This window comes from Rhamphochromis longiceps, linkage group LG15, assembly GCF_057381845.1.
Source record: "Rhamphochromis longiceps isolate RC_006_pf linkage group LG15, R_longiceps_female_GT1.1, whole genome shotgun sequence".
Lineage (NCBI taxonomy): Eukaryota > Metazoa > Chordata > Actinopteri > Cichliformes > Cichlidae > Rhamphochromis > Rhamphochromis longiceps.
Window position 1 is genome coordinate 19,051,925 of NC_140571.1, and position 19,725 is coordinate 19,071,649.

At 42.7% G+C, this 19,725-nt stretch overlaps 1 protein-coding gene and 3 non-coding genes across 4 annotated transcripts; 2 read left to right on the plus strand and 2 right to left on the minus strand.

Moving 5' to 3' along the window:
• The first annotated feature begins 8,331 nt into the window (after window positions 1-8,331).
• Window positions 8,332-16,352, plus strand: LOC146652539 (up-regulator of cell proliferation-like). Its single transcript, XM_085382987.1, has 2 exons — window positions 8,332-8,356; window positions 11,698-16,352. Exons 1-2 carry the CDS (start codon window positions 8,332-8,334, stop codon window positions 16,350-16,352), a joined length of 4,680 nt encoding a protein of 1,559 aa, XP_085239113.1.
• A 1,217-nt stretch (window positions 16,353-17,569) lies between these two features.
• On the minus strand, window positions 17,570-17,642 carry trnaa-agc (transfer RNA alanine (anticodon AGC)). Its single transcript has one exon. It is a non-coding gene; the product is annotated as a tRNA-Ala (tRNA).
• A 690-nt stretch (window positions 17,643-18,332) lies between these two features.
• Window positions 18,333-18,405, minus strand: trnaa-agc (transfer RNA alanine (anticodon AGC)). Its single transcript has one exon. It is a non-coding gene; the product is annotated as a tRNA-Ala (tRNA).
• Window positions 18,406-18,940: 535 nt separating this feature from the next.
• On the plus strand, window positions 18,941-19,013 carry trnaa-agc (transfer RNA alanine (anticodon AGC)). Its single transcript has one exon. It is a non-coding gene; the product is annotated as a tRNA-Ala (tRNA).
• The last annotated feature ends 712 nt before the right edge of the window (window positions 19,014-19,725 follow it).

The following is a 19,725-nucleotide window of genomic DNA, read 5'->3' on the forward strand; positions in this document are numbered from 1 at the left end:
TGTTGCCATGGGTTACCTGACCGTTGCCATGGGTTAACTGTCCGTTGCCATGCGTTAACTGTCCGTTGCCATGCGTTTACATGTGTTGTTATGGGTTAACTGTCCGTTGCCATGCGTTTACATGCGTTGTTATGGGTTAACTGTCCGTTGCCATGGGTTATATGACCGTTGCCATGGTTTAACTGTCCGTTGCCATGCGTTAACTGTCCGTTGCCATGCGTTTACATGTGTTGTTATGGGTTAACTGTCCGTTGCCATGCATTTACATGCGTTGTTATGGATTAACTGTCCGTTGCCATGGGTTAACTGTCAGTTGCCATGCGTTAACTGTCCGTTGCCATGCGTTTACATGCGTTGTTATGGGTTAACTGTCCGTTGACATGCGTTTACATGCGTTGTTATGGGTTAACTGTCCATTGCCATGGGTTAACTGTCCGTTGCCATGCGTTTACATGCGTTGTTATGGGTTAACTGTCCGTTGCCATGGGTTAACTGTCCGTTGCCATGCGTTAACTGTCCGTTGCCATGAGTTTACATGCGTTGTTATGGGTTAACTGTCCGTTGCCATGGGTTACCGGTCCGTTGCCATGGTAACCGGTCCGTTGCCATGGGTTACCGGTCCGTTGCCATGGTAACCGGTCCGTTGCCATGGGTTACCTGACCGTTGCCATGGGTTAACTGTCCGTTGCCATGCGTTAACTGTCCGTTGCCATGCGTTTACATGTGTTGTTATGGGTTAACTGTCCGTTGCCATGGGTTATATGACCGTTGCCATGGGTTAACTGTCCGTTGCCATGCGTTAACTGTCCGTTGCCATGCGTTTACATGCGTTGTTATGGGTTAACTGTCCGTTGCCATGCGTTTACATGCGTTGTTATGGGTTAACTGTCCGTTGCCATGGGTTACCGGTCCGTTGCCATGGTAACCGGTCCGTTGCCATGGGTTACCGGTCCGTTGCCATGGTAACCGGTCCGTTGCCATGGGTTACCTGACCGTTGCCATGGGTTAACTGTCCGTTGCCATGCGTTAACTGTCCGTTGCCATGCGTTTACATGTGTTGTTATGGGTTAACTGTCCGTTGCCATGCGTTTACATGCGTTGTTATGGGTTAACTGTCCGTTGCCATGGGTTATATGACCGTTGCCATGGGTTAACTGTCCGTTGCCATGCGTTAACTGTCCGTTGCCATGCGTTTACATGTGTTGTTATGGGTTAACTGTCCGTTGCCATGCATTTACATGCGTTGTTATGGATTAACTGTCCGTTGCCATGGGTTAACTGTCCGTTGCCATGCGTTAACTGTCCGTTGCCATGCGTTTACATGCGTTGTTATGGGTTAACTGTCCGTTGACATGCGTTTACATGCGTTGTTATGGGTTAACTGTCCATTGCCATGGGTTAACTGTCCGTTGCCATGCGTTTACATGCGTTGTTATGGGTTAACTGTCCGTTGCCATGGGTTAACTGTCCGTTGCCATGGGTTTACATGTGTTGTTATGGGTTAACTGTCCGTTGCCATGCGTTTACATGCGTTGTTATGGGTTAACTGTCCGTTGCCATGGGTTATATGACCGTTGCCATGGGTTAACTGTCCGTTGCCATGCGTTAACTGTCCGTTGCCATGCGTTTACATGCGTTGTTATGGGTTAACTGTCCGTTGCCATGCTTTTACATGCGTTGTTATGGGTTAACTGTCCGTTGCCACGGGTTATCTGTCCGTTGCCATGCGTTTACATGCGTTGTTATTGGTTAACTGTCCGTTGCCATGCGTTTACATGCGTTGTTATGGGTTAACTGTCCGTTGCCATGGGTTACCGGTCCGTTGCCATGGCAACCGGTCCGTTGCCATGGTAACCGGTCCGTTGCCATGGGTTACCTGACCGTTGCCATGGGTTAACTGTCCGTTGCCATGCGTTAACTGTCCGTTGCCATGCGTTTACATGTGTTGTTATGGGTTAACTGTCCGTTGCCATGGGTTATCTGTCCGTTGCCATGCGTTAACATGCGTTGTTATGGGTTAACTGTCCGTTGCCATGGGTTACCGGTCCGTTGCCATGGTAACCGGTCCGTTGCCATGGTAACCGGTCCGTTGCCATGGGTTACCTGACCGTTGCCATGGGTTAACTGTCCGTTGCCATGCGTTAACTGTCCGTTGCCATGCATTTACATGCGTTGTTATGGGTTAACTGTCCGTTGCCATGCGTTTACATGCGTTGTTATGGGTTAACTGTCCGTTGCCATGGGTTAACTGTCCGTTGCCATGGTAACCGGTCCGTTGCCATGGGTTACCGGTCCGTTGCCATGGTAACCGGTCCGTTGCCATGGTAACCGGTCCGTTGCCATGGGTTACCTGACCGTTGCCATGGGTTTACATGTGTTGTTATGGGTTAACTGTCCGTTGCCATGCGTTTACATGCGTTGTTATGGGTTAACTGTCCGTTGCCATGCATTAACTGTCCGTTGCCATGCGTTTACATGCGTTGTTATGGGTTAACTGTCCGTTGCCATGGGTTATATGACCGTTGGCATGGGTTAACTGTCCGTTGCCATGCGTTTACATGCGTTGTTATGGGTTAACTGTCCGTTGCCACGGGTTATCTGTCCGTTGCCATGCGTTTACATGCGTTGTTATGGGTTAACTGTCCGTTGCCATGCGTTTACATGCGTTGTTATGGGTTAACTGTCCGTTGCCATGGGTTACCGGTCCGTTGCCATGGTAACCGGTCCGTTGCCATGGGTTACCGGTCCGTTGCCATGGCAACCGGTCCGTTGCCATGGTAACCGGTCCGTTGCCATGGGTTACCTGACCGTTGCCATGGGTTAACTGTCCGTTGCCATGTGTTAACTGTCCGTTGCCATGCGTTTACATGCGTTGTTATGGGTTAACTGTCCGTTGCCACGGGTTATCTGTCCGTTGCCATGCGTTTACATGCGTTGTTATGGGTTAACTGTCCGTTGCCATGCGTTTACATGCGTTGTTATGGGTTAACTGTCCGTTGCCATGGGTTACCGGTCCGTTGCCATGGTAACCGGTCCGTTGCCATGGGTTACCGGTCCGTTGCCATGGCAACCGGTCCGTTGCCATGGTAACCGGTCCGTTGCCATGGGTTACCTGACCGTTGCCATGGGTTAACTGTCCGTTGCCATGTGTTAACTGTCCGTTGCCATGCGTTTACATGTGTTGTTATGGGTTAACTGTCCGTTGCCATGCGTTTACATGCGTTGTTATGGGTTAACTGTCCGTTGCCATGGGTTATATGACCGTTGCCATGGGTTAACTGTCCGTTGCCATGCGTTAACTGTCCGTTGCCATGCGTTTACATGCGTTGTTATGGGTTAACTGTCCGTTGCCATGGGTTACCGGTCCGTTGCCATGGTAACCGGTCCATTGCCATGGTAACCGGTCCGTTGCCATGGTAACCGGTCCGTTGCCATGGGTTACCTGACCGTTGCCATGGGTTAACTGTCCGTTGCCATGGGTTAACTGTCCGTTGCCATGCGTTTACATGTGTTGTTATGGGTTAACTGTCCGTTGCCATGCGTTTACATGCGTTGTTATGGGTTAACTGTCCGTTGCCATGGGTTAACTGTCCGTTGCCATGCGTTAACTGTCCGTTGCCATGCGTTTACATGCGTTGTTATGGGTTAACTGTCCGTTGCCATGGGTTATCTGTCCGTTGCCATGCGTTTACATGCGTTGTTATGGGTTAACTGTCCGTTGCCATGGGTTATCTGTCCGTTGCCATGCGTTAACATGCGTTGTTATGGGTTAACTGTCCGTTGCCATGGGTTAACTGTCCGTTGCCATGGTAACCGGTCCGTTGCCATGGTAACCGGTCCGTTGCCATGGGTTACCTGACCGTTGCCATGGGTTAACTGTCCGTTGCCATGGGTTAACTGTCCGTTGCCATGCGTTTACATGTGTTGTTATGGGTTAACTGTCCGTTGCCATGCGTTTACATGCGTTGTTATGGGTTAACTGTCCGTTGCCATGGGTTAACTGTCCGTTGCCATGCGTTAACTGTCCGTTGCCATGCGTTTACATGCGTTGTTATGGGTTAACTGTCCGTTGCCATGGGTTATCTGTCCGTTGCCATGCGTTTACATGCGTTGTTATGGGTTAACTGTCCGTTGCCATGGGTTACCGGTCCATTGCCATGGTAACCGGTCCGTTGCCATGGTAACCGGTCCGTTGCCATGGGTTACCTGACCGTTGCCATGGGTTAACTGTCCGTTGCCATGCGTTAACTGTCCGTTGCCATGCGTTTACATGTGTTGTTATGGGTTAACTGTCCGTTGCCATGCATTTACATGTGTTGTTATGGGTTAACTGTCCGTTGCCATGGGTTAACTGTCCGTTGCCATGCGTTTACATGCGTTGTTATGGGTTAACTGTCCGTTGCCATGCGTTTACATGCGTTGTTATGGGTTAACTGTCCGTTTCCATGGGTTAACTGTCCGTTGCCATGCGTTAACTGTCCGTTGCCATGCGTTTACATGCGTTGTTATGGGTTAACTGTCCGTTTCCACGGGTTATCTGTCCGTTGCCATGCGTTTACATGCGTTGCTATGGGTTAACTGTCCGTTGCCACGGGTTACCGGTCCGTTGCCATGGTAACCGGTCCGTTGCCATGGGTTACCGGTCCGTTGCCATGGCAACCGGTCCGTTGCCATGGTAACCGGTCCGTTGCCATGGGTTACCTGACCGTTGCCATGCGTTAACTGTCCGTTGCCATGCGTTTACATGTGTTGTTATGGGTTAACTGTCCGTTGCCATGCGTTTACATGCGTTGTTATGGGTTAACTGTCCGTTGCCATGGGTTATATGACCGTTGCCATGGGTTAACTGTCCGTTGCCATGCGTTAACTGTCCGTTGCCATGCGTTTACATGCGTTGTTATGGGTTAACTGTCCGTTGCCATGCGTTTACATGCGTTGTTATGGGTTAACTGTCCGTTGCCATGGGTTACCGGTCCGTTGCCATGGTAACCGGTCCGTTGCCATGGGTTACCGGTCCGTTGCCATGGTAACCGGTCCGTTGCCATGGGTTACCTGACCGTTGCCATGGGTTTACATGTGTTGTTATGGGTTAACTGTCCGTTGCCATGCGTTTACATGCGTTGTTATGGGTTAACTGTCCGTTGCCATGGGTTATATGACCGTTGCCATGGGTTAACTGTCCGTTGCCATGCGTTAACTGTCCGTTGCCATGCGTTTACATGCGTTGTTATGGGTTAACTGTCCGTTGCCATGGGTTAACTGTCCGTTGCCATGCGTTAACTGTCCGTTGCCATGCGTTTACATGCGTTGCTATGGGTTAACTGTCCGTTGCCATGGGTTAACTGTCCGTTGCCATGGGTTACCGGTCCGTTGCCATGGTAACCTGACCGTTGCCATGGGTTACCGGTCCGTTGCCATGGTAACCTGACCGTTGCCATGGGTTAACTGTCCGTTGCCATGCGTTAACTGTCCGTTGCCATGCGTTTACATGTGTTGTTATGGGTTAACTGTCCGTTGCCATGCGTTTACATGCGTTGTTATGGGTTAACTGTCCGTTGCCATGGGTTAACTGTCCGTTGCCATGCGTTTACATGCGTTGTTATGGGTTAACTGTCCGTTTCCACGGGTTATCTGTCCGTTGCCATGCGTTTACATGCGTTGCTATGGGTTAACTGTCCGTTGCCACGGGTTACCGGTCCGTTGCCATGGTAACCGGTCCGTTGCCATGGGTTACCTGACCGTTGCCATGCGTTAACTGTCCGTTGCCATGCGTTTACATGTGTTGTTATGGGTTAACTGTCCGTTGCCATGCGTTTACATGCGTTGTTATGGGTTAACTGTCCGTTGCCATGGGTTATATGACCGTTGCCATGGGTTAACTGTCCGTTGCCATGCGTTAACTGTCCGTTGCCATGCGTTTACATGCGTTGTTATGGGTTAACTGTCCGTTGCCATGCGTTTACATGCGTTGTTATGGGTTAACTGTCCGTTGCCATGGGTTACCGGTCCGTTGCCATGGTAACCGGTCCGTTGCCATGGGTTACCGGTCCGTTGCCATGGGTTAACTGTCCGTTGCCATGCGTTAACTGTCCGTTGCCATGCGTTTACATGCGTTGTTATGGGTTAACTGTCCGTTGCCATGCGTTTACATGCGTTGTTATGGGTTAACTGTCCGTTGCCATGCGTTTACATGCGTTGTTATGGGTTACCGGTCCGTTGCCACTCTTCTCTTTCTTTGCTGTCTTAACACTAGGAGTCCCAGGCTTCTACCTTTCTACCTTTAAAACCCACCACCAGCCAAATGGCTGGTAGCCAAGTGGAAGCTAAATTGGCTAGTCATTCATATGTAAATTAGGTTGTTAGCTGGGAATTCTGGAGGGAGGGGAGTGGGGGTGTGTGGATGAGGGGGTGGGGGAGCTGCTAAAAGCTGTGAACTTCCTTTTGTGTTTCATCTTGATGCATTCTCAATCATCCAGGGAAATAAATCTCCAAAAGTCACCAACTTGGAGTGTTTCAGTTTGCCATCTTAGGGAGAAATCAACACACATGGGTGTAGGTCCTTTGTTGCTGAGATTTATTGATAAAAACAGTACAAAAAACCAACCATTTGTACACATATTTACAAATAATAATAAAAAGTGAGTGAGTACATTTCAACATTTTCAGTAATCACTCACAATCCTGGCACTGCCATGGTATCTGTAGTCTGCATTTACCACATGTGTATCTGTAGCAGTGAACACATCGCACAGTGGCATGATTGTTCTTGCATTTGTGTTTGACCTGACACATGGCTCTTTTTCCAGGACTAGGTGTGGAGGGTTGTGTCCGAAGCAACTGTTCTTTTCTTGCCTTCTTCTCAGCTACATGAGAGTGAGCCAACTCTCTTGCAAGCTCCACCACATTTACATATGAATGACTAGCCAATCCACTAGTGGATTGAGGAATTTCCCTGCGAATCTTGTTGACTGTGCCGAGGATGGTGGTTTTCAGTCTAAGAAGTTTTTGCGCAAGTGAAAGCGATGTGAAAAAATTGTCCGTGGTAACATTTCTGCCCTTGTCTAGGAATGGTTCCATCAGCCTCATTACTACATTTTCAGAAAGTCTCTCCCCAGTGGGACGATTGGGGTCCTTGCCAAGATATGGGAAGACATTGCAAATGTACTTGGATGTCGCAAGCCACCCAAAACTTGATCCCAAACTTGTCAGGTTTACTTGCATTAAACTGCAGGAAACAGCACCGAGTCTTTGATGGGAAAAGCTGTTCATCAACGGTGATATGTAGACCAGGGTTGTAGCACGTGATGCAGTTGGTGACCAATGATCCCCACACACTGGAAATTGCAGCGAACTTATCAGTCTTTGCTCGATTTGCTCCATTGTGGCATCAATCAGACCACTGGTATAATGTTGAAATGTACTCACTCACTTTTTATTATTATTTGTAAATTCTTTCGGTGCTGTGCTACTTGGAAACCGAATTTCCCAGAGGAACACACCCGAGGGATTAATGAAGTTTTATCTTATCTCTTATCTTATCTTATAAGGAACAGATATGGAGGGGTAATTCCGGGAGTGGGATTACGAGCACGGGAGAAGCGTCTGGGAGGAGAACAGAATACTATCACGCACCTTTTGAGCACTGGGAGGAGGACACCACTTATAATAGACACACTCTTTATCTTCAAGAGCTCGGCGCCTGGGTTCACGCTTATCATCCACCGTGACAAAAGATACCACAGTTTCATGTAACCTATGAGAGGTAAGTCTAAACTTCATTTTCTAACAATTTTCTTTTTGCACAAATGTGTCCTTGATCAACATCATCAAAAAGACTTAACAACTCTAGATACCCTATGACCAGGATGAAAGAGAATATACAGAAGGGAAAATCATGGTTCTTTGTATTCCCATATGGAAAAGATATATAAAAATCTTATAAAGTTCTGTCTTGTGTGAAACTTGTATGAAAAGCATACAAGAGTGAAAACAGATATAAGATCCCTTGAAAAATCATATAAATGAAACTTGTATGTTTTGGATACTTACTAAAACATTATATGAAAGTAATGAGAAAGTGGCCTGTTACATGAGTAAATCATATAAGCCTTATATGATTCACTATATGAAGTAGGCCAAATCTTATGCAAGTCTTTTATAAGTTTGTTCTATTTCTTTTCCATATGGGTTAACTCAGTGAAGTATGCATTGTTTGTCTATTTGACTCATTAATGTCAAAGTATTATTTTTCATAGCTCTATATTAAGTAAATATTATTTTGTCTTTAGGTTTATAGAGAAGAGCACAGAGGAACAACCAGATTCATGAATGATGGACACAGAAGACAAGACTCCAGGTACCATACACATTAATGCTGTTATTGTCAACATTTCTGATTTAAAAGGTATTAGATTTTGTATTTGCATGTATTTATTATTCATCTAAAGTTTTATCATAGTAGTTAGTGTTTGCCACCATGAGAATAATTTCAACTGTTCAAAGGATTAAATGTAATAATTTTCTTAGTATCATCAACAATCAATTTACTTTTGGTAAAAGAAAAGCTTCCAGGGCCAGTTTAATGTTTTAAAGTCAAAGGGGACCTGCTAAAAAAGTTGATTAAATGGAAAAGGAAAACAACAATAAACAAAATATTAAATCCTATAAATTAATTAATGTAAATTCAGAAATTTAGTAATTGTTTTTGGTCATTTTGGTCATCTAAGGTGGCAACAAAACAGTGGTTGTCTAATATAAAAGAGCTACACACCACAGTCTGCCCCAGAATTAGTTTCTACTCGACACAACTGTCATGCAGTATTATCACTATTTCCAAAGTTGTGTCACCTGGGCAATTTTAACAAAATAGCCAGTTGAGTTTAAGTTGTGCTACAAGCAACAGTAACCAAACACCAGTTATTGATTATTAAATGGTAAATGGCCTGCATTTATATAGTGCTTTATTTAGTCCCTAAGGACCCCAAAGCGCTTCACACTACATTCAGTCATTCACCCATTCACGCACACATTCACACACTGGTGATGGCAAGCTATATTGTAGCCACAGCTGCCTGGGGCACACTGACAGAGGCGATTTATTAGTCCTAAAGATTTCATAATTTCTGACAGTGTTTCACCGATATAGTCAAAGGAGCTTGCAAAGAAAAGCGTCTGGACTTCTTTAAATTGCTTGAAGACGTCTCACCTCTCATCCGAGAAGCTTCTTCAGTTCCAAGGTCAAATGGTGGGGAGTCCCAGATTTAAACCCAGTGGGAGTTTCCCCCCACAGAGGGACAAAAGAATCAGAATCAGAGTACTTTATTGATCCCTGGGGGAAATTATTTTTTTGTTACAGTGCTCCATTGTAAACCAACATAAACCAACATTAACAAGACAGACAATACTCTAAGAATAGTACAATATATATATATATATATATATATATATATATATATATATATATATATATATATATATATATATATATATATATACCTAATAAAAGGACCCCCTGATGATCCTCTAATCACATGAGCCAAGGTGTGAAACTGGGTGTGGGTCCCAATCAGCCAGGGTTACGGGTGAGCTCATTGTGAAACCTGGCCCCACCTTATCATGCGATTTCCTGAGATCAGATGGCCCAGGATGTGAGTGGGCGTTAAGGCGTCTGGGAAGGGATCTCAAAACTGGATTATAGATGGCAGAGAGTTGGTGTCGTAAACCACCGCCTCTCTTCAAAGATGGTCGCTCACAGTGGACATAGATGGCTTCTTTCACTCCTCTTTCAAACCATCTGTCCTCTCTGTCCAAAATGTGAACATTGGCATCCTCGAAAGAGTGTCCTTTGTCCTCGATGCAGATGGACTGCTGAGTCTTGTCCTGTGGAGGTGGCTCTTCTATGTTGTGCCATGCGCTTGTGAAGTGGCTGTTTGGTCTCTCCAATGTAGAGGTCTGGGCATTCCTCGCTGCACTGTACAGCATAGACCACATTGTTAAGTCTGTGTTTTGGAGTTTTGTCTTTCGGATGAACCAGTTTTTGTCTGAGCGTGTTGCTGGGTCTGAAATGCACCGGGATGTCATGCTTGGAGAAAACTCTCCTGAGTTTCTCTGATACACCGGCTACATAGGGGATGACAATGTTGTTGCGTCTGCCCTTCTTATCCTCCCTCGCTGGTGTCTGGTCTTCTTTTCTGTGCCTCTTTGCTGACTTTAAGAATGCCCATTTAGGATAGCCGCACGTTTTGAGTGCTTCCTTTACATGTGTGTGTTCCTTCTTTTTCCCTTCAGGCTTAGAGGGAACATGTTCTGCCCGGTGGTGTAGGGTCCTAATTACTCCAAGTTTGTGTTCCAAAGGGTGATGGGAGTCAAAGAGGAGGTACTGGTCCGTGTGTGTGGGCTTCCGGTAAACTTCGATGTTGAGTTTGCCGTTCTCTTCAATGTGCACGGCACAGTCCAGGAAAGGCAAACAGTTGTCCTTTGTGTCTTCCCTGGTGAACTTGATGTTTTTATCCACAGCGTTAATGTGCGCAGTGAAGGATTCCACTTCTTGTGTCTTGATTTTGACCCAGGTGTCGTCCACATATCTGTACCAGTGGCTGGGTACTCTTCCTTTGAAAGAGCCAAGAGCCTTCCTTTCCACTTCCTCCATGTAAAGGTTGGCTACAATAGGTGACACGGGGGAGCCCATGGAGGTCCTTTTGTCCCTCTGTGGGGGGAAACTCCCACTAGGTTTAAATCTGGGACTACCACCATTTGACCTTAGAACTGAAGAAGCTTCTCAGATGAGAGGTGAAACGTCTTCAAGCAACTTAAAGAAGTCCAGACGCTTTTCTTTTCAAGCTCCTTTGACTACGATGACCCGGATGACTGAGAACCTTCACAGACATTTCACCGACATAGTTTCTACATAATTCTAGTCTCTGCGCAAACAGCTAAAGCTAATGATAATGTTCGTTACATTCAAGATACAAAATGCTTGTTAGTATTTTCTCATATCTACGGGGGTATTTCAATTTAAAAAAGAAAATTGTCACTCATTCTCCAGCTCTTCAGTGTTTGCCACAAGAGGCCACACAGACTTAGAACTGTCTCTTATTATTGATTTAAAACCCTTTTTAAAAAAAAGAAAAACTCTGACGCAATAGAACACATTACAAGGTGTTTACAAACAAATAATAATAATAATGGATTGATATAGCACTTTTCAAGGCACCCAAAGCGCTTTATAATGCCACTATTCATTCACTCTCACACACTGGTGGAGACAAGCTACGGTTGTAGCCACAGCTGCCCTGGGGTAGGCTGACAGAAGCGAGGCTGCCATATCGCGCCATCGGCCCCTCTGGCCATCACCAGTAGGCAGTAGGGTAAAGTGTCTTGCCCAAGGACACAACGACCAGGACAGAGAGCCCGGGGATCGAACCGGCGACCTTCCGGTTACCTTCCCAACCCCCTGAGCCACGGTCGCCCTGATAATAGGTGATTTAGTTATATAAGTATCTTATGAAACAGGAAAATGGTACATCAGTTGCATCCTATCTTTCCTTTATATTCTATTTATGTTTGGAATATTTCATTCACCTAAATTATATCTATAGTTAAATAACAAACATAGTCAACAATTAAGTAACAGATTATAAAGAAGTTCTTTTAACAATTATTGTCTTTAATTTCAACTTCTCTGTTTGTCTTCTTTAGGCCTGTTAAACTTTATCACCAAACTTGGACTGGAAAAATTTTATCCCAACAAGCTGACTCTGCAACTTCTATTAGAAATCAACAAAAGCAACACATATAATCACACTGTTCAAACAGTGGAAGATATACCATGGTGTTTCTTTGGAAGATTGTTTCAAATCAATGCAGAGTGCAGGGACTGTACACAGGTACCGAATAATAACCATGAGGAGGATCTGTTTAATGATCAATATGACCTTGACTTTTGCCCTACAGATGACACTGACGATAGGTTTAACCCAGTTGACATCATAGTAGCACTTTTCAAATGTGCTGACAGCTTCTTGCAACAGCAAATGACCCTCAAGATGTCAATGTGCCAGTTTTCTGTCCCACTGTTGATGCCTCATAGTAAAAATAGTCAGTGTAACCTGATGCTTTGGGCTCTGAGAGACATTGTCAAAGAATGGCTTCCACATGAGTTATCTCAATCAAAACACTTTGTTGAAGACAACATTGTTCAAGCAGATATACCACTCTATTCATTTGTGAGGCTGAAAAACTGCAACCTATCCAAGTCACAGCTTTTAAATATCATTCTCAGCCGAGGTCAACAGAATCACAATTACTTCATTCACAGAGAAATGGAAGGAGGAGCAATTGAAAAGAAAATTGCCAATGGACTGGTTGAGGTTTGTTGGTACCTGCCCAGTGGAAGAGAAAATCTTGACATTTTTCCAGAGCCAGCCGCCTTCGCTAATTTGCGAGGAGACATTTGTGAGTCGCTCACACAATTCAATTTTCTTTACCAAGTATCAACTGCTGTCTTTGTGTTCCTGGACAAAGTTGAAGAACATGAGCAGAAGATTTTGCTTTCTCTACCAAATGTGAAAACAAAACTGTTCTTGGTAGTTGATGTCAAAGACAGGAATGCAAAAGAAGACATATTGTCTGTGAAGGTGACACAAGAAAAATTAGATTTACCAAAATCCAGCATCCAAATTAAACGCTCAAACATGAACGTTGTCGAGTTTTCAAAAAATATTTGTGCAGCTATTAAGACCTCAAATGTAACCACAATGAAAATAATCAACATGTTTGACAAAGCTGTTGAACTTGGTTTGTCTGTGGCTGAATGCAGGAGTGAAAACCAAGAAAAGGCAGCTGAAGAGATTATGAGGGACATTGGAGTCCGCAATATATCCGACTACAAGAAGCAACAACTTCCTCTGCAGGGAGATAACTGGAAGAGGTTGTCACAGTTGGAAAAGGAACAGTGTAGATTAAAAGATTTTGGTGACTCAGGACTGGAAGAGTACAAATGTCAGCTCCAGCAAGAAGTGAAGCAAATTAAGAAGGAGCAAAGTACCTACAAATTGTCCAAAGCAATGAGAACTTTTATTGCTAACCTATCTACGAACAACAAGGAAGAACAAAACTATTTCCTAAAATGGATGAAACTGAAGCTTGATACAAAATCACGGGAAAAACTCTCCGCATTGAGAAAGAAATTTAAAGAAGAGTGCAGGAAGAAAGAGTCCGAACTCATTGCAGAGCTGGATCAAGCTTTGCTGGAGAGCTCTTTAGGAATAGAGCATTACATGAGAGAGATGGGGCTGATCTATGAGTTTTCTTTGCACTCACAAAAAACTGTTGATGAAATAGTTGCTCTGCCAAGTGTTGTAGCTAAAATGCTGCTTGATGGATATCCTTTAGAACTCTTGGATGGAGATGCTTCCAATATTCCAGAGAGATGGGTGACAGATGTGCTGATGGAGCTTCATAGGAAGGTTGGAGAGAAGAGCAGACTGTTGGTAGTGTCTGTGTTGGGTGTTCAAAGTACAGGGAAATCAACACTCCTCAACACCATGTTTGGTGTGCAGTTTCCTGTCAGCAGTGGCCGATGCACAAGAGGGGCTTATATGGTCTTCCTCAAAGTTGGTGAAGATTTAAAAACTGATTTGAAATATGACTTCATAGTTCTCATTGATACAGAAGGTCTAAAATCTCCTGACATGGCACAACTAGAAGACAGTTATGAGCACGACAACCAGCTGGCAACCTTTGTCATTGGTCTAAGTGATGTAACCATTATTAACATTGCAATGGAGAATGCAACTGAAATGAAAGATATCCTACAAATCACAGTGCATGCATTTTTGAGGATGAGGCAAATTGGTAAAAAGCCAGTTTGTCATTTTGTACACCAAAATGTTGCTGGTGTTTCAGCTCATTCCAAGTGCATGACAGAGAGGAAACATCTCTTGGACCAGCTAAACGAAATGACCAAAATTGCAGCTAAAATGGAAAAGCAACCTTCTATTAATGCATTCACTGATGTGCTGGACTACAAAATTGACAAAAACCACTGGAACATCCCTGGACTCTGGCATGGAACCCCACCAATGGCACCAGTGAACACAGGTTACAGTGAAGCTGTAGCAGATTTCAAGAAAACTCTTTTGGAAATAATGAAAGATGACAGAGATAGAAAAGCCACACAGATCCCAGATTTTCTCGAATGGATGAAAAGTCTGTGGAGAGCAGTCAAATATGAAAACTTTATCTTTAGTTTCAGAAACACTCTTGTGGCTCATGCTTATGACAACCTTTGCAAAGAGTTTAGTCAATGGGAGTGGGAGTTCAGAAAACACATTTTCTGCTGGCAGACAGAAGCAGAGTTAGAAATCTTAAATACTGACAATGAATCAGAAGTTAACACTTGGGAAAAAGTGGTTCATTCCAAAAAATCTCAACTGTCTGACAAAATAACACACCAACAAAAGCTAATGATGGAGAAACTAATTCACTATTATAAAAGGAAAGACAGAGATGTAAATTTGATAGAGAAATACAAGAACGATTTCTCTAAAAGTATTATTGGCCTTGCCAAAGAAATTCAACAGTCTGTCTCCATTAAACTTGATTGTGCCCTTCAGCTAAAGATCAGCAAAAAGAAGGCTCAAGATATACAGAGAAAATACAGAGATTTGATTGAAGAGCAGGTCATGCAGCTCTTGGGTAACTACACAAATACATCTCTGTCAGATGAACAGCTGACAGATGTGTTTGAAAAGATGTGGACAGACGCAACAATAAATGTGTGTGGTCTGGAACACCGAGATATCGCAGGATCAGTCCTGATGCAACTGAAAAAAAATTTCTTAAACCGGAAAGTCAACAAGGATTTACAGGACGGCTTAAAAGAATATGGAAAACAGCCATTTAAAGTTAAAAATGTCCATTTAGATTCCTGGTTCAAAATGGTAAAAAACTGGTTCCAACATGATTGTCAGAGCTCTGCAGACAGTGCAATTGAATCTTGCACACAGTTTGTACTTGATACAGTAAAGACAAATGGAGATTACCATGAGTCTTTCACAAGGGATCTTCTGGAGAAAATCGATAGTTTCCTTGAACACAGTTGCAAACACCACAAAACAAATATACAGTTTGAGATTGACCTGAAACTTCACATTTGTAGCTTTGCCACAAAGCAGTTCCTGGAAATGCACAAAAAGTTCTTGTACAAAAACAATCCTCAAAATCAGCTGGAGAAGCTCAAGAATCAGTACTTGTCAGACTTTCTCGATTTGTATAAAGACAGAGATCACTGCCAACGAAAAGCAAAAGATTTTGCCAGAGTTTGCATCAAACCTGCAGTGGAAGACTATGTCAACAGATCACTGGGAGTAGATATTGTAGATGAGATTGTGACCAGCTGTCATTCAACAGAGTACAGTTCCCGCTCTTATTTCCAGTACAACATTCAGAGAGAATTACTTCAAAAAGAAGACTTTAATAGTTTTGTGAGGTACATCAGTAACTATGAAATGTATGTTAAGAACTGGATTTATGAGCACGTCAAGCAAAAAATGTCAGAGGATGAAACTTTATGCAAACTGAAAAACAAGATCCTGCAGGTCATATTTACAAAAATCACAGAAGCGTTAAATAAGGCATCAAAAGCAAAGGATGGCACTCACCTTGAAGATAACAAGGAAAGCATCACAGAGTTCATCAACAGCATGCACAAATATCTAATTAAGGACATCTTATTATCAGAGGAGGATGAAAAAGCCATCCTGTTTCAAATCCAAAGCACATGTTATCCATTTATCAAAAGTCTCAAGACCTCAATAGAAGACTTAAAAGCAGAACTTCAGCAGGAATTCTCAAAATCCAAAGATATTGCTGCAGATTTGGAAAAGCTTCCAATCAGACCACATGATGAGCTTTTCAAGCGGGTGTTTGGTTGTGGACAACAGTGTCCATTTTGTAAAGTGCCCTGTGAGGCTGGAGGGAAAGAACACACTGAGCATCATGCAGCTGTGCATCGACCACAAGGTCTTGGCAGATATAGAAACCTTGACACAGAGAAGCTGGTTGAAACATTATGTACAACTGATGTGTACAGTAGACGTAAATTTCGCAACACACTAACTAAGCAGGAATGGCATCCTTACAAAGACTACAAAGCGTATTATCCAGAGTGGCACATTCCAGCAGATCCTTCTGTAGAAGCATCGGACTATTGGAAGTATGTTTTAGTGAAATACAATGAACAGTTTGCTGAAAAATATGACGCCAAGCCAGCTGATGTTCCACAGGCCTGGAGAAGCATCACAAAGGAACAAGCACTGAAAGGCTTAACAGAAGCATTCAACATGAAATGAATCACGTACAATCCTAACAAATATCATTGAAGAAAACAATGTTAAAATAAGGACTGATGCGCACTTAAGATACAGGACATCATCATTACAAAGATCAGTCCAAATAAAAATGAATCAATACAAATAGTAAATGATTTACTTGGCTGAAAGATGTCAAGCTTTAATATTTTATTTTGTATTGTGTCCTTGATATAAACTACAAATAGTTAGTTTTACCTCTTTTTAGAGAACATTGTTAGCTTTTTCTTTTTATCTTATTTTATTTGCTTTTCAGACTTTTCGATTTTCTGAAGTTTTCCTGTTTTTTATTCATTATTGTAGATGTTTTATATTCACTACAAAGAATATGTAATAACATTATTTTGCAACATGATCATTTATGTTTTTCTTTTCCTCTGTTTTCCCATGATGTCCCATGATGCTTTTCTTTGATGTCAAGGAAAGCCCAGACCTTTCTGTTACTGGGCTTTAAATAGTTTAAATAGTAAAATAGTCACTTTTAAAGAAAGACTTACCCTAAACTAGATTTACTGTCTGCCAACGTTTTTTTTTTTTTTAACTGCCTGTGCATGTGGAGCAAGTGCTCTAGCATTAGTTTTACATCAACAGAAAATTTGTATCTTTAAAGTCTGTATAATAAATAAATAAACTTTATTTACTTTGAATACACTCTAAGTTTTATGTGCACGAGGTTACTAGTGTTGGCCAAATTAAGTTTTCTGAAACACTGAAGCTTGTATAGAAAAGGGTTCATTACTCAAAGGTTCATTACTTTTTAACACCATCGTCTTTGGTGGCATCTGGTGGCCAATAATATTACAAGCCGCTTGAATCAGTCAGTGAGTGACGTCACCAGACACCGATAAATAGTTTTAAAATGTGTGAGAGAGGTTGGACTGTGAAAGTGAATTGTATTTAAAGGGTTAAAGTTCTGAATTTGAATTAAAATCAAGTCAATGAAAGTGGATTTTTTTAAAGATATATTAATTTTATAGCATTTTGGAAACGTAAACAAGGGGTTTAAAAATAATAAAAATATAAAAAATAATAAAAATTACAGACCTAATATGTTGGTGGACAATTTTGACCACGAACAAGCTGAAAGGGTCGTGATTCTGAACAAACCCAGGGTTAAACTGAACCGTCCGAGTAAGTGATGAGAGGGATTTCACTGTGCAAACATATGTTTTTGTGACGATGCCTAAAACAATATTCTTTGGAGGATGCGGGCATCGATCCCGCTACCTCTCGCATGCTAAGCGAGCGCTCTACCATTTGAGCTAATCCCCCACGGGAGACTACCCCGAGTGACGTCATCATACACTGATAAATAGTCTTGAAATATGTAATGTGTAAGAAAGAGTATTTCAGAGATGAAAGTAAAATTAATTTTGGTTATTGAACAGATATTTTCGGACTTTTTATTCTCTTCTTGGAGACGCAGCACCAAAAAAAAATCACATCCCACAGCATAAACCGCAGCAAATTACAAGAGGGAGGAGGGTAGTAACTTTTACCATTTACTGAAAAAAGCATGGGTCATTTTTGGCCACGAACAAGCTGAGAGGGAGTTTTTATGTTTTTGCTCTCCCTTCACAAAAATAACTATGCATTATAATCAGTGTTGATGTGAATAAATTACATGTCTATTAATGTACTATTAATAATACAAGAAATTCCAGTAGCACTGCAAATATATATAATTGTGAGAATTGAGGTTGTCTTCCATCTAGTGCAGTGGACAATCAAACTGGCTTTGGTCAAAAATGTAAAAATTAATAACTATTTTACATTTATGGAAAGAACTGAAGTTAGTTAAAAGCTTTATGCAGAAAAATGGCAAAAATCATAAAAATAATAAAAATTACAGACCTGGACATTTTTGGCCACGAACAAGATAAAAGGGTAGTGATTTTGAACAAACCCAGGCGGTTAAACTAAACTTTCCGGGTATTTCACTGTGCCTAAAATAAATTCTTTTGGAGGATGCGGGCATCGATCCCGCTACCTCTCGCATGCTAAGCGAGCGCTCTACCATTTGAGCTAATCCCCCACATGAGACTCCGCCGAGTGACGTCATCAGACAGCGAGCGTCTTAAAATGTGTAAGAAAGGTTGGACTTTGAAGCGAATCACCAGCAAATACATATAGCGTATTTCAGAGATGAAAGTAAAATTAATCTGGTCAATCGAACAGATATTTTCGGACTGTGTATTGACGCAGGACCAAAAATAAATCATATCCCACAGCATCAACCACAGCAAATGAGAAGAGGGAGGAGTGTAGTAACTTTTACCATTTACTGAAAAAAGGCATGGGTCATTATCAGCAGAGGTTTGGGATCAAACCAGTGTGAGACCTTGGGTCACCCTGTTTACATGTTTAACTTAATAACTAGAGGTGCAGTACTCTAAGACAAGTCTACTTTAGTGACCTTTACTGATCACACATGTTGTGAACGGACACACGTGGGCTTTGCTTCTGGAAATTATACTGGGATAGTTCCTCTTTTCAGTATTCCTGCTTCTAGCGCTCCACGGTCACGGTCAGCGAGCCTAGGATTCCTGTGATCAACTGTAGACGCCAGTGGGGGATTAGCTCAAATGGTAGAGCGCTCGCTTAGCATGCGAGAGGTAGCGGGATCGATGCCCGCATCCTCCAAATTTATTTAACCGTGAACTAAAAGCAGACAAACACTAAAACAGATCACTGCAGGGCGAGAAATCCAATCCTGTCGTATGAAAAAACCCTCTGTGCAGAGAATCTTCGTAACTTCCCGTGAGAAATATCCACAACACAACAAAAACAACTTCGCAAAACAGTGGAGAGAGAGGTGTTTTTCTTATTTATTAATTACCAGGTTGTTATGAGCTTCTTGCTGCCACAGCACAGTTCCGGTCTATACAGATATATGAACAGGTTAGTTATTACTTATATTACTTTTAATACATTACTTCCTTTTAGTTTGGGCAGTGTTTTGGCGTGATAAGGAACCTTTTTAATGCCCAATAAAGCTCATAAACCAGGTTGTAAAATTAAAAATAATGATATGTCCTAAACAGCTGTTGTAAAGGTGGGGGAGGGTTGCTCACAGAGGATCATCTTCCAAATGACCATAAGCTCTCCGTAACAGCAACAGAGAAATTTGTAAGTCTGCACAATAAACACACCTCTTTATGTACTTTATCACAATGCGTAATGACTTAAAAGCACCTTGAAAAGATTCCCAGTGTAGCGTAAAATGTGACCTTTAATGAGACATCCAGCTTGCCTGAGATCAGTGTTTGTGGTTATTAAGGCTGAGTGTTAAAGGCTGTGGGTTCATAGCCTCCGAAGGTAATAACTCTATATTACAATAAGCAGCATGTCGTTA